The 14,391-nt window shown below is 37.7% G+C and overlaps 1 protein-coding gene across 1 annotated transcript; it reads right to left on the bottom strand.

Annotated features, from left to right (window-relative positions):
* Positions 1–2,159: 2,159 nt before the first annotated feature.
* Positions 2,160–2,597, bottom strand: LOC114082126 (probable histone H2B 4). Its single transcript, XM_027923520.2, has one exon. The coding sequence runs from the start codon at positions 2,595–2,597 to the stop codon at positions 2,160–2,162; it is 438 nt and encodes a 145-aa protein (XP_027779321.2).
* Positions 2,598–14,391: the final 11,794 nt, after the last annotated feature.

Here is a 14,391-nt window from a genome sequence, read left to right as displayed (position 1 = left end):
CGCTGAGCCCCAGCCCCAGTCCTAAAGCATTCTTTAATAAACATTGCCTGGGCTGGGGCTGGGGCTCAGCGGTAGAGCGCTTGCTTCCCACCTGTGAGGTCCTGGGTTCGATCCTCAGCACCACATAAAAATAAAATGTATTGTATCCATCTACAGCCATATATAATACTCAATCTATTACATGAGCATTTCTGTCACTTATACGCCTAGATCAGTATCATTGTAAGGATCAGTCAGGTCATAATGTCTCAGAGGCTCCAATTACTCTTGCTGGGACAACAATGAGCTTTTTCGGTTGCAGTGACCTGTAACTTACACAGACTCCACCCGCCAGCAGAAGCAGAGAATCTAGCTTCATCTCAAACTTCAATTTCATCAGGATGTCTGGTCTCAATTTTAGATAAAAGATATAGGATAGAATAAGAATATCTCTTGGGGCTTGAGGATTGGTGGAAGAGTGCTTTATTTTTAATATCTTTATGATTTCATCTTTGTATTTTTGGTAGCCTTTGTTTTCTGGAGAGAAATGACTGCATTAATATGGAAAAGAGACAACATGGTGACAGCGTCTGCTTTGTTTCTATGACTGATGTGAGCTAGTAGGAATAGACTCTACAGCAAAGACAATTGGGGGCATGGATAAGCTGTGGCTTCAAACCCCAGTTATGTTTCTTCCTGGCTATACTGCTTTGGAAAGGGTTTTGATCACTCTAAGCCTCAGTGTCCTCCTCTGCTGAAAGGAGTCCCAAAAGGTTGTGAGGATTCAGTGGGACAACAAGTAGAGTGTAGGGTGCATATTCAATGAGCAATGAATATTGTCTATGCTGATTCCTGGTCCTGATATTAGTGTCTTAGACAATTAGAGGGGTTGGGGTGAGATTCAGTGCTGGACAGCTGAGTGGATGCACTCTCCTGGCTGCCTGGTCACCATCTGTTTGCTTAGGGATGACAATGAGATAAGGGAGGATGATTTTTCCCTCCTGAACCTCACATTAGGTTACTGGAGTTGCAGAGATAAGGCCACTAAGATTAGTGATGGGCAGTTGCTAGGGAGCAATTGGAAAGTGCCTAATAAGCCTCAATGGCTTTTGGCATTGCTGACTGAGGGCAAAAATGTAGAAGAAAGGATTTGGAAAATTTTCACCACAAAGAATAGAGGAGATAAACATATTTAATCTGATTTATGTGATACCCCATTTACATGTACACCTTTTATGTATTTTTGTATAAATTAAGTCACCAAGTGAAATGAAATTCTTGTTTTGTGCTAGATGTGTACAACAATTTTGAGGACCACTTTGAGGGATTTGCTTGCTGTTGATTTTGTGGTAGTTTTGCTTGGTCTACTTATATAGCAAGCACTTTTTCTCAAATATTTTCATAAGACATTTTTAATATTTCAGAATAACAGCAATTAATAATTCTGATAAGGGAGTTTATTTGTTCTACATCCTATTGATCTCAAGGGGAGTGGCTGGGGGTGAAATTCCCTTTGTCCCACCTGTAATACTCCCATTTTCCAATAAATTCATGTGTTCTGCACAATGTCAAGCCCCAAGAGATATTCTTATTCTATCCTATATCTTTTATCTAAAATTGAGACCAGACATCCTGATGAAATTGAAGTTTGAGATGAAGCTAGATTCTCTGCTTCTGCTGGCGGGTGGAGTCTGTGTAAGTTACAGGTCACTGCAACCGAAAAAGCTCATTGTTGTCCCAGCAAGTGTAATTGGAGCCTCTGAGACATTATGACCTGACTGATCCTTACAATGATACTGATCTAGGCGTATAAGTGACAGAAATGCTCATGTAATAGATTGAGTATTATATATGGCTGTAGATGGATACAATACATTTTATTTTTATGTGGTGCTGAGGATCGAACCCAGGACCTCACAGGTGGGAAGCAAGCACTCTACCGCTGAGCCCCAGCCCCAGCCCAGGCAATGTTTATTAAAGAATGCTTTAGGACTGGGGCTGGGGCTCAGCGGCAGAGCACTTGCTTCCCACCTGTGAGGCCCTGAGTTCGATCTCAGCACCACATATAAGTAAACAAAATAAAGGTATATATATAAAAAGAATGCTTTAAGAAAGAGCGGGGTACTCCCTCGCCCACCCCCAGACCCGAGCCCCCGAGACCCGAGCTGTGCAGCAGTCTTTCAGTCCCTTGGTGGCTCTGAAAAGAGCCTTTGGGGTTGGCTGCTGAGGGCGCCCAGAGTCGGCTTACTGGCGGGGATGTGAGCGGCTGGGCTGAGGGCCCTGGTGGCCTCGTACTCCGCGTGCTTGCTGATCTCCCTGGGCAGCAGGAAGCGCATGGCTGTTTGGATGTCTCTGGAAGTGATGGTGGAGCGATGGTTCTGGCGGGCCAGGCGGCCGGCCTCGCTGGCGATGCGCTGGAACATGTCCTTGACGAAGGAGTCCAGGACGCTCACGGTCGACCGGGAGAGGATGAGGCCCGAATGGATGTGCTTCAGAACCCTGGGGAAATAGGTGGCGAAACCATCGCCACACCTGGAGTGGCTGGGGCGCCTTGGCTTCTTCTCCTTTGGCGGGGCGGTCCGCCCGGCCTTCTCAGGCTTTGGGGGTTTGAAGGGCATCTCAGAAGATGTGTTGCAAGCTGGTTCAGTCAGTGCCCTGGCACCTTCACAGAATGGGAGAGAATGCCAGTTGCGGGGGGGCTGGCAGTTCCTTATATAGAAGGTATTGTGTCACGCCATGCGCAGCTTGGCCTCTCATTGGATGGCCCTTCCCGCGTTAACCCACATAGCACAACGTGATTGGACGGTCCTGTTCGTTGTCAACCTGCCCTCCAATGAGAGTGGATGCACAGTGTGATGCAATGGTCCTCCTGCTTGACCAATCACGGAGGATGTCTGACATTCTAGAACCTTGCTTTTGCCTCTACCAGAGCGTTAGGAAGGTGACACAGGGGGCAAAAGGTCATCGGGCCATATCCACCACATCTCTTGAGCATTTTGAAAAGACGGTTACCGAAATGAGAGAGTCTATCGCCAATATCCCTAGTGCATGGTCTCAGAGATGTGCCAATAGGCTACGTCTGGGCTATTGCTTTGTCAAAGCAGAAAATATCTTTGTCCTGAGAGGAGCCACTCTGGCTTGAGCAGCAGTTCCCTGACCGGGCCAGCTGAGTGTTCCTGGAAGCCAAGGGGCCTGACTGTCCCTCTCATGCCTCTCGTTCCCATCAAACCCTCAGTGAACTGGGAAAAGGAGAAATGACAAAACCCCAGTTTCTAAATGGTGAACACGAAGAGAAGGCGGCTATTTGTTACACATGTACAGGTTCCTTCAGCATTTTCCACGTCCAAATTGTATTCTTTTTTTAAAATTTGTTTTAATTAGTTACACATGACAGTACGAAATTGTATTCTTAACAATACTTAATCCTAGCTGGGCGTGGTGGCTGACGCCTGTAATCCCAGTGGCTTGAGAGGCTGAGGCAGGAGTATACGAGTTCAAAGCCAGCCTCAGCAAAAGTGAGGTGCTAAGCAACTCAGTGAGACCCTGTCTCTAAATAAAATACAAGATAGGGTTGGGAATGTGGCTCAGTGGTCAAGTGCCCTGGAGTTCAATCCTCGGTGTCCCTCCCACCAAAAAACAATACTCAATCCAAATAATCCCCTCAGTATAGTAGCATTAATGAATAAATATAAGGGGTCCTGACTGAAATTAAATGTGACACCAGAGGGAGAGAAAGCTAGGCAAGGGACATGAAATATCGTAAAGTTTTAAAACATGAGCACCTTAAAAACTATGATAATTCAAAAAGCAACATTCTTTTTTTAATTTTAAGAACATCTTTATTTCAAAGGTTTATGTTTTTCAATCGAAATAGCCATCTCTATTCTTTGTGGGAAGTATTATATGTACAAGTTCTTTCAGCACTCTTAAAGTCCAAATTTTATTCTTAACAATACTTATTTTAAAAACCCTCCATTTAGCAACATTGTTTAATAAACAAAATGGGTCCTAACTGAAATTACACAAAACACTAATTCTGCAATAAACTACCAGAGAGAAAGCCCGGTCTCAGTAACTCGAGTCTATTATTCGCAAATACAGTTTTGCTATCAATTTCTTCCAGTGCTTAAGCACATCCACATGGGCCTCACTATTGCCTAGACAACTGTGAGTGTCAAGGATTTATTCTGGCCCCGTGGCCCACAAGAACAACCACTTGAACATCACTTCCAGAGAGATTCTGATAGCAGTGAAGCTCCTCCTGCCTGAGAAGATCAGTGACCATGTTATGACCAAGAACACCAGAGCCGTCATCAGGTTGTGATCCAGTTTACCTGTCACCAGTAAGCTGGCTCTGGATGCCAGGAATATATCCCAAAGGCTCTTTTCAAGGCCAAACTTGGCCTAAAAGTTCTGTAGTGCTGCCAACAATGGACTGCTCCAGTCTGGGGGCAGGGGCATCCGCCTGACTCATAAAGAATTCTTTACTAAACATTGCACTTCCAATACATCTGTTATTCCATTTACTCCATGGTAAATAATGGATTATTCATTTGATAATTCTGTTTAATGGATTTTTTACATGGTAATATTTTCACCCTTTTTAAGAATCAGTCAGGTCATAATTACTTTTGTAATGATGTTATTTACCTTTTTCTCTCAGTCTCTTGTACATGTCCAGTGTCTTTACCCGGTGGTTCTTTTTGTATTATGTGGACAAAGATGAAATATAAAAGCAGATATGAGAATCATGTATACTCAAATCAAACTTTTTCAACACATTCCTTATTAATAATTTGTTTAAATCTATTAATGGAGACACGAATAAAACGGAAATAACTAAGCCACATTTTCAGGAAATAATTCATATATCAAGCTTACTAAAGTCTGAAGTTATTCTATTTCTTTCATCTGCATCTTTTTCTTGCCTTTTCAAGCCTATAATATGCAGTTTTTAAACCAAAGATATTCAGGCTGTGCAACTATGCAAAGATGATGGTTTCTTCCATTCAGAACAGCTCAAGTCTCAGACTCAACCAATCAGAAACCTTCAGCCTCTGAGCCAGAGCCATTGGCCCACAGTGTGGGCAGGTTGCTGGGCTAAAGCAAGAAGAGCCTCTGGTGAAATTCACCCTGGAGGTTGATGAGAATCAAGGGGCAATTCTATGTCTGTAACTGCTGGCTTGCTTGTTTTTAAACATGGTGTTTTAAAAGTATAAATCCAGAGCTGGCGAGAAAAATGTATCTTTTGCCTTGTTTGCAAGTAAAAGGAAGGTCAGCATGTAACTAGGATGATGTCTTTTTCAAATTCTGGCTGAAGAATTTTGAATGTTAATATTTACATTAATGTTTATATTTTCTATTTTCCACTCCATTTTCTTTATTGCCCTAATGCTTTTTGTTGATTTGTTCCTATATATATGAATTGCTAAATTTGAAAACAGTTGAGGAACCTCGGTTTTTCTTTAAAATTAAATTCTATCCTTGTACATCTGTGGGAAGAGAATATACTTTGTGAATGAAATTCTTCTAAAATTGTCTTTATTTGGTAAAATTTACTTCTAATACTTTAAAAATGAATTTAATTAATCCTTTTATAAACATGTAGAAAACTGTAAATGATGTCATTCTCAGCCAGACCTGATGTAAACACTGGCTAATCTCCAAAAGTCAAATTTTTCTTTAGCTCTAAAATCCAGATAAGTACTTTCAAGGAGATACTAAAGGCACAGATTATTTCACCTTTATTAAGCACCAGATGCTTTTGAAAAAGATTATGGGAATGGAAGAAGTCTTTGAGTAGTAAAAGTGAGAAGGTTCCCAGTGGAAATTTGAAGCAAATAAAGTTCTATTTTTTCCCATTCAATACCAAGAACTCTGGTGGGTCACTATGCCTTCATAGACCACTTGGGTTCATTCAGGTCAGGATTTAGAACAAAGGACCATCTTCAACTGGCTTAATACTATGATTGTTTTGTTATATTAGCAGACTCTCATAAATGGACTTGAGAAAAAGAGCTTTCTGTATTAGGGAATGGAGGAGATCTACCACAAAAGCACATACAAGTAAATCCTACTGGATGGTGCCATGAGATTTCCTTACACATCTGGAACAAAATGAAGGGAGCCACAAGCCTTTTTAGGGAATTAACTATTGACCAGGTTAAAATGACTGCATTTTATTAAATCACTCAATTTATATCATGCTTAATGTTGCTGCTTGAAATGCTAGTTAGTATTGGTCAATATGACGTTCAGATGATTTTTTGACATTTATTCTTGCATATTGGTCTTAAACATATTATGTGAGAAATAATTTTAAAATAACAAACCAATTAGGATATTATGGTTTGTGTTTGAAAATTTAGAAAGCAAATAGGAGCACTAGGGAAATAATGTTAAAAGTGAGCCATAATTGCCCTGTGCAATGAAATTTGGGAGCACAAGATTGACTGACATTCAAAAGAGGACAAATGGAGTTTGATGTTAAGACCAGAAGGAAAATTATTACATTTGATTATTTATTGGGAGGTTGAAAAAGGTAAGTATATACAAAGTAAGCTATCTTAATGGTCAGTGTTACTAAAAATAACAAACTAAGGGAAACAACTTACTGCTATGGATCACAGATTATAAGATTAAAATTGGGGAACATAATGTTAATTGACCAAACACACTCCAATTTTTCAACATTATTTATATTAAGGAATTCATTAAAATAAATAATGAAGATACAAACACAATACAAAAATACCTAAATTAAGAAATTTGAGAAACAATATCCATTTTTAAAAACCTATGAAATTGATGTTCTAATTCCTTCAGATTTAGCTAAGATTTTGTTCTTTTCTAAGCCATACAATTTTGGTTTGTAGAACACAAACCTCATGACCTGATACCTTGCATCACTGGGTGATGGGGACATTTAGTAAGAGGAGCTCAAGTCCTGTTCTCCACTGGCTCAGCCAATGAAGAATCTACAGCCCCTGAGCCACAGCCATTGGCCCACAGTGTATGAAGGTGAGTAAGGGCAAGTCAATAAGAGCCTGTTTGGCTATCTTGCTTTTCAGATTGAATGAGAAATTGATGTGTTTCGTTTGCTGATGTTAGTTCTTTATCTGACAATTATATAGGTCAGAAGTCTGAAAGGAGTCTCACTGCACTAAAAGTATTACTTTCTGGAGGCTGTAAGAGAGAATCCATTTCCTTTCATTTTCCATCTTTTAGAGGTTGTTTACATTCCTTGGTTTGTGGTCACCTTCCATCTTCAAAGCCAGCAATGTCTGATCAAATCCTTCTCATATCACATAACTTTGACACTGAATCTTACTTTGCTTCCCACTTCCACTTTTAAGGACACTTTTGACTATCCTGGGCCCACCTATATGATCCAGGACATCCCTTTGTAAGGTCATACAATCAGTAATCATATTTTTTCTTTTCCATGTAACATATCATATTCATAGGTTCTGGGGATTAAGATACTGTTCTCTTTGTGGTGTCCTTATTCTGTTTATCACAAGTAATGTTTATATCTTTTTCAGTATGGATTATGCATTATCTTAAATTATATACTGATATCCTCATTGAATCCTCATAATACCCTATGAAATAGGTGTCATTATTATTTATTAAGATAAATAAATTTATTTATTTTACAGATGAAAAATAAATCCAAAAAATTAAAAGACTTGCTCAAAATCACAGTTTTAAGATAAAACTTTGGGTCAAAACATATGCCTTATCATCACAGCCACTATGAGAGTAAAATTTTCAGATTACTTGGTGCCTTATATCCATAAGACTTGTTTTAAAAGAATCTTCAATATCATAGACTGACAAACTTCATTTTCATTATAGGAGAATATATAGAATCTGGAAAAAAATCAATATTTATTTACCTGTATTTGTGAAAGGAAATTAAAACAATGTTGTTCTATGTGGCTAGTGCAACTGAGAAAGTGACTTTTAAGTTTAAAATCATTTACATTTTAAGTAGTCCACATGTGGTTGCTAGCTACTGTATTGGATGGTGTCAATACAGAACATTTCTATCGTAAGAAATTTCTACTAGATAGTGCTGCTTTAGAGGGCAGATATTAGAGTGAATATCTTATATATTTACTGTGCATGTGTTTCTTTATATATATGCATACATATATAATGAATATCTGTATTCATATAATTTGGATCATATAAATGTATCATTTATCCAGTATTTTGATTAAAATATTATTTCTGTCAGGTCTGTTAGTACCTATTCCATCCTCAGCCCTATAAATGGATCAGACTAACCAAGCATCATGCTTCCGGGAGAATGCAATAGCCCTCTCTTTTGACCTTTGCAGAGGATAACCTCTTGCTCACCTATTTTGACCTGTTTCTTTGTTCTCAGTTTGCCTGTGCATCTTAGCTACTGACACTGACCTCAAATCATATTGTTTTGGAATATAATGTGGTTAAACATGCTTTTCCCCACTTGAACTTTTAAAAAAATATTTTTGCAGTTGTAAATGGACAGAATACCTTTATTTGTTTATTTTTATGTGGTGCTAAGGATCAAACCCAGTGTCTCACACATGGTAGGCAAGCACTTTGCCACTGAGCTACAGCCTTAGCCCCCGCCCCTCCCCCCCACTTGGAATTTCACACTCTTTTCTTACACAGGGCTCCATAGCTTCTTTCTTCACATATGCACAGATGAGATGTCTTCTTTGCTCCATGATTAAGAAAGGGGTTTAGATGGAAAAGGCAAAAGAGACTTTGGAAAACAGCAAACTGATATTTATTTAGCTAGGCAGATACCACGCATGAGAGCTGGTCCTGAGAGGAGGATGTAGTTGACTAAAGAACCTATCCCGACTAGTGAAGGCAGCCATTCATCAGCTTCAGCCAATGATTGCCATGTGACACTCCATGGATGGACAAATATTTTGATTATTTAAGATAGTTGAAAATCTGGATCTGTGTATGATCTTCTATAATTTAAATGCTGGCAAGTAATTCATTTATTTATTTATTCATTTTATTTTTATTTTTGTTATACATGACAATAAGATTCATTTTGACATAATTATAAAAGCATGGAATGAAATTTGATCTAATTCAGTCCCCAGCACTTCCCATTCCCCACCTTTTTTTCCCACCCCCAGTTCCCTTACCTCTACCCTACTGATATTTCTGCTATTTACCCATAGTTTTTAAAAATTAGTATCTTGTGAGTGTACACAATAGTGAGATTCACTGTGGTATATTAATATATGTAAGAAACTTAAGTCACATTTATTTCACTATCTTTCCTTATCCCAGTTCTCTTCCCTTCCCTTTCATTCCCCTCTATCTAATCCACTGATATTTCTTCTTTTTGTTATCCCCCCACCTTATTTTGTATTAGCTTCTACATATCAGAGAAAACATTTGACTTTTATTTTGGGGGACCAGCTTATTTCACTTAGCATGATAGTCTCCAGTTCCATCCATTTACTGACAAATGTCATAAAGTCATTCTTCTTCATGAGTAATACTCCATTGTTTATATATACCACATTTTATTCATTCTTTCATCTGTTGAAAGCACAAAATTTTGCCCATAGATTAGCTATTGTGAATTGTGCTGCTATAAACAATTATGTGGCTGGGTCACTTTAGTATGCTGATTTTAAATCTGAAGAGTGGGAGAGCTGGATCAAATGATGGTTCCATTCCTAGATTTTTGAGGAAACTCCATACTGCTTTCCAGAGTGGTTGTACTAATTTGCAGTCCCATCAAAAATCTGTGAGTATAATGATCATAGCGGCACAATTCACAATAGCTAGACTGTGGAACCAACCTATATGCCCTTCAATAGATGAATGGATAAAAAAAAAGTGGCATCTATACACAATGGAGTATTACGCAGCACTAAAAAATGACAAAATCATAGAATTTGCAGGGAAATGGATGGCATTAGAGCAGATTATGCTAAGCGAAGCTAACCAATCCTTAAAAAACAAATGCCAAATGTCTTCTTTGATATAAAGAGAGCAACTAAGAACAGAACAGGGAAGAAGAGCATGAGGAAAAGATTAACATTAAACAAAGACGAGTGGGGGGAGAGAATGGGAGAGAGAAGGGAAAGCATATGGAAATGGTAGGAGACCCTCAATGTTACACAAAATTACACATAAGAGGTTGTGAGGGGAAAGGGGGGGAAACAAGGGAGAGAATTGAACAACAGCAGATGAGGTAGAGAGGGAAGATGGGAGGGGAGGGGAGGGGGGATAGTAGGGGATAGGAAAGGTAGCAGAATACAACAGTCACTAATATGCCATTATGTAAAAATGTGAGTGTGTAACCGATGTGATTCTGCAATTTGTATTTGGGGTAAAAATGGGAGTTCATAACCCAATTGAGTCAAATGTATGAAAGATGATATATCATGAGCTTTGTAATGTTTTGAACAACCAATAAAAAAAAGAAAAGAAAAAAAAATCTGTGAGTATAGCCTTTTCCCCACATCCTCACTGACATTTATTGTTACTTGTGTTCTTCATAATTCCATTTTGATTGGAGTGAGATGAAATCTCTGTAGTTTTAATTCGCATTTCTCTAATTGGTAGAAATGTTGAACATTTTTTTTCATATATTTGTTGGCCATTCATATTCATTCTTTTGCTAAGTGTCTGATTTTAATTTCACACCATCACACTTTTTGAATGTTGGTTTTATTTCTTGTGCTTTAGGATTCTTGTTAAGAAAGTACGTTCCTGAGCTGACATGTTGGGTCTACATTTTCTTCTAGCAGGTGCAGGGTTTCTGGTCTAATTCCTTGCTCTCTGATCTACTTTGAGTTGACTTTTTTTTCAGGGTAAGAGATAGGGGTCAAATTTCATTCTTCTACATATGGATTTCCAATTTTTTTCAGCACCATTTTTTTAAAGGGGCTATCTTTTCTCTAACATATGTTTCTGGCACCTTTGTGTAGAATGAGATAACTGTATTTATGTGGGTTTGTCTCTGAGTCTTCTGTTCTATTCCATTGGCCTTACTGCCTGTTTTGGCGCTAGTATCATGCTACTTTCATTACTCTAGCTCTGTAGTATAATTTTTTAAAAAAAATTGGTTGTAGATGGACACAATATCTTTATTTTATTAATATATGTGGTGCTAAGGATCGAACCCAGTGTCCCACACATGCAAAAAAGCACTCTACCACTGAGCCACAACCCCAGCCCCTCTGTAGTATAATTTGAGGTCTAGTATTGTGATGCATTTTGCCTCACTTTTCTTGCCAAGGGTTGCTTTATTTTTTCAAATGAATTTCATGATGACTTTTTCTGTTTCTATGAACAATGACATTGGAATTTTGATGGGAATTGCATTGAATCTGTATAACACTTTTGGTAGTATGGTCATTTTGACAATATCAATTCTGCTATTCAAGAACATGAGAGGTTTTTCAATCTTCTAAGATCTTCAATTCCTTTCTTTTGGGTTCTGTAGTTTTCATTGTAGAGGTGCCTCACATATTTTGTTAAATTGATTGCCAAATATCATATTTTTATGTTATTATGAATGTAATAGTTTTGTAATTTCCTTTTCAGGATATTCATTATTGGAGCCCAGGAATATGATTGATTTATAGGTGTTGATTTTGTATCCTGCTACTTTGCTGAATTCATTTATGAGTTCTAGAAGTCTTCTGGTGGAGTGTTTTGGGTCTTCTAAATAAAGAATCATTTCATCAGCAAACAGAGATGGTTTGAGCTCTTTTTGTGTATTTGTATCCTATTAATTTTCTTCTGTTGCCTAGTGGTCTGGCTAGAGTTTCAAGGACCATGTTGAATAGGAGTGGTGAATGTGGGCATTCCTGCTTTGTCTAGTTCCTGTTTTTGAAGGCAATTCTTTCAATTTTTCCCCATTCAGTATAGTGTCGGCTTTGGATTTCTCATATATAGCCTTTACAATGTTGAGGTAAGTTTTTTAAAATTTTTTTTTAGTTGTTGATAGACTGCTAAGAGCCAAGTATATGATGCATGGCATTTTTGGTTGAAAGGTGACGCCAGCTAGCCATTGAGATGATATGATTATGTTAAGATTTGCATTCATATGGATATTGGACTCCTGCTGTTCACCTAGGCCTGCTACGGGACTCCTGGAGAGTTCCCATTGGTTGGGGAAATACAGTAGGAGGGAGTTCTGGGGGAGGAGCTCTCTCTGGCGGTTCTGGGAGGAGGCCGCGTGGGTGGATCTAAAAATCTTCCCCAGCGCGTACTGGACATTGGCGGCAGTTTCAAAAAATAAAGTTTGTTCCTGCTTGAGTGGCTCGTGATTTTGTGCCCAGCCAGACTGCGGCAATAGACATTTATTTTATTGATTTATTTTTATGTGGTGCTGATGATCGAACCCAGTGGCTCACACATACTAGACAAGTGCTCTACCACTGAGCCACAACCCCAGCCCGAGGTAAGTTTTCTATCCCTAGTTTTTCTAGCATTTTAGAGATGAATGGGAGCTGTATTTTGTCAAATGATTTTCTTTTTGCATCTATTGAGATAATAATGTGATTCTGTCTATAAGTCTATTTATGTCATGAATTACATTTATTTATTTCTGTATGTTGAACCAACCTTGCATCCCTAGAATGAAACCCACTTGATCAGGTTGCACTATTTTTAACGTGTTTTTGGATACAGTTTCCCAATATTGTATTAAGAATTATTGCATTGGTGTTCATCAAGGATATTCACCTGAAGTTTTCTTTCTTTGATGTGTCTTTATCTGGTTTTAGTGTCAGGGTGATACTGGCTTCATAGGATGTGATTGGCAGGATTCCTTCCTTTTCAATTTCATGGAATAATTTGAGGAGAGTTAGTATTAGTTCTTCTAAAGGTCTGGTAGAACTAAGCTGAGAATCCATCTTGTCCTGGGCTTTTCTTTTTGGAAGGCTTTTGATGGTTTCATCAATTCTGTACTTGAAATTAAAATGTTTAAGTTTTCTCTGTACTCCTGATTCAATCTGAGTAAGACATATGTCTCTAGGAATATGCTCATGTCTTCATTATGTTTCTATCTTATTGGAGTATAAATTTTAAAAATAGTTTATGATGATCCTCTGGATTTCTGTAGTGTCTTTTAGTGATATTTTCTTTTTTTAATCTTGGATGTTGATGATTTGGGGTTTTCCCATCTTTTGCTTAGTTTGGCTAAGGGTTTATATTTTTAATCCTTTCAAATAACCAACTATTTTGTTGATCTTTTGTATTTTTAAAAAATCACAATTTCATTGATTTCAACTCTGATTTTAATTATTTCCTGTTTTTATTTGTTTTGGTGTTGTTTTCTTCTTCTTTTCCTGGGACATTGAGATGTAATGTTAAATTATTTGTTTGGTATCTTTCTATTCTTTTAGTGTCTGAGCTCAATGTTATCAACTTTCCTCTTAGTATTTACTGCCTTTAAACTGTCCCAGAGATTTTGATTTACTTTATCACTATTCTTATTTACCTCTAAGTATTTTTTATTTCTCTCATGATTTCTTCTGCTATCCATTCAGAAGTGTATTATATAATGTCCAGGTGTTAGAGTGGTTTCTATATTATCTTATCATAGATTTCTAATTTCATTCCATTATAATCTGATATAATTCAAGGTATTATCTCTATTTTGTACTTGCTAAGATTTGCTTTGTGGCCTAAAATATGGTCTATTTTAGAAAGTATTCCTTGTGCTGCTGAGAAGAAAGTGAAGAAAGTGTTGTGATTTTGTATATTTGGAGTCCTACATACCTCCTGACTTGAATGTCCATTTCATCCTTAAGGTTTGAAAAATTTTCTGATATTATTTCATTGAAATGATTGTGCATTCCTTTAGTTTGTGTTTCCGAGCATTCATGTATTCCAGAGAATCTTCAATTTGTCCTTTTAATGTTTTCCCAGATTTCTTGAATATTCTGTTTGTGATCCCTTAACATCTTTTCTCTATGGTCAACTTTATTTTCAAGATTATATACTTTGTGTTCAAGGCCTGAAAATCTATCTTCAAAGTGGTATAATCTATGGGTAATGCTTTCCATTGAATTTTTAATTTGGTTTATTGATTCCAATTAATGCTTTAAAACATTAGATGAAATATATTCAAATGGATTAAAGGTACAATGTTGGCTCTTAGGTTAACAATTGTCATTCAAGTTAAGGAAGTATTTATGTGGTCATTATTGACATTAGAGTTGTTAATAGTATACCTTGTCAAGGTGAAGAAAATTCTTATTGAATCTTGGTTTGTATTTCACTGGGGTTTGGACATTTAACAGAAGACCATCAGTCTTTGGCTGTGGATCTCTCCCATTTTTCTGAGGCTCAGGAACCAATTTCCTAGTTGCTATGAACCTCCTACTCACACCTTCTGGTTTGTCAGCTCAGGGACCTGCAGTT

This window comes from Marmota flaviventris, chromosome X (assembly GCF_047511675.1).
Source record: "Marmota flaviventris isolate mMarFla1 chromosome X, mMarFla1.hap1, whole genome shotgun sequence".
In the NCBI taxonomy this organism is placed as follows: domain Eukaryota; kingdom Metazoa; phylum Chordata; class Mammalia; order Rodentia; family Sciuridae; genus Marmota; species Marmota flaviventris.
This window is presented reverse-complemented; position numbering and strand designations above follow the sequence as displayed.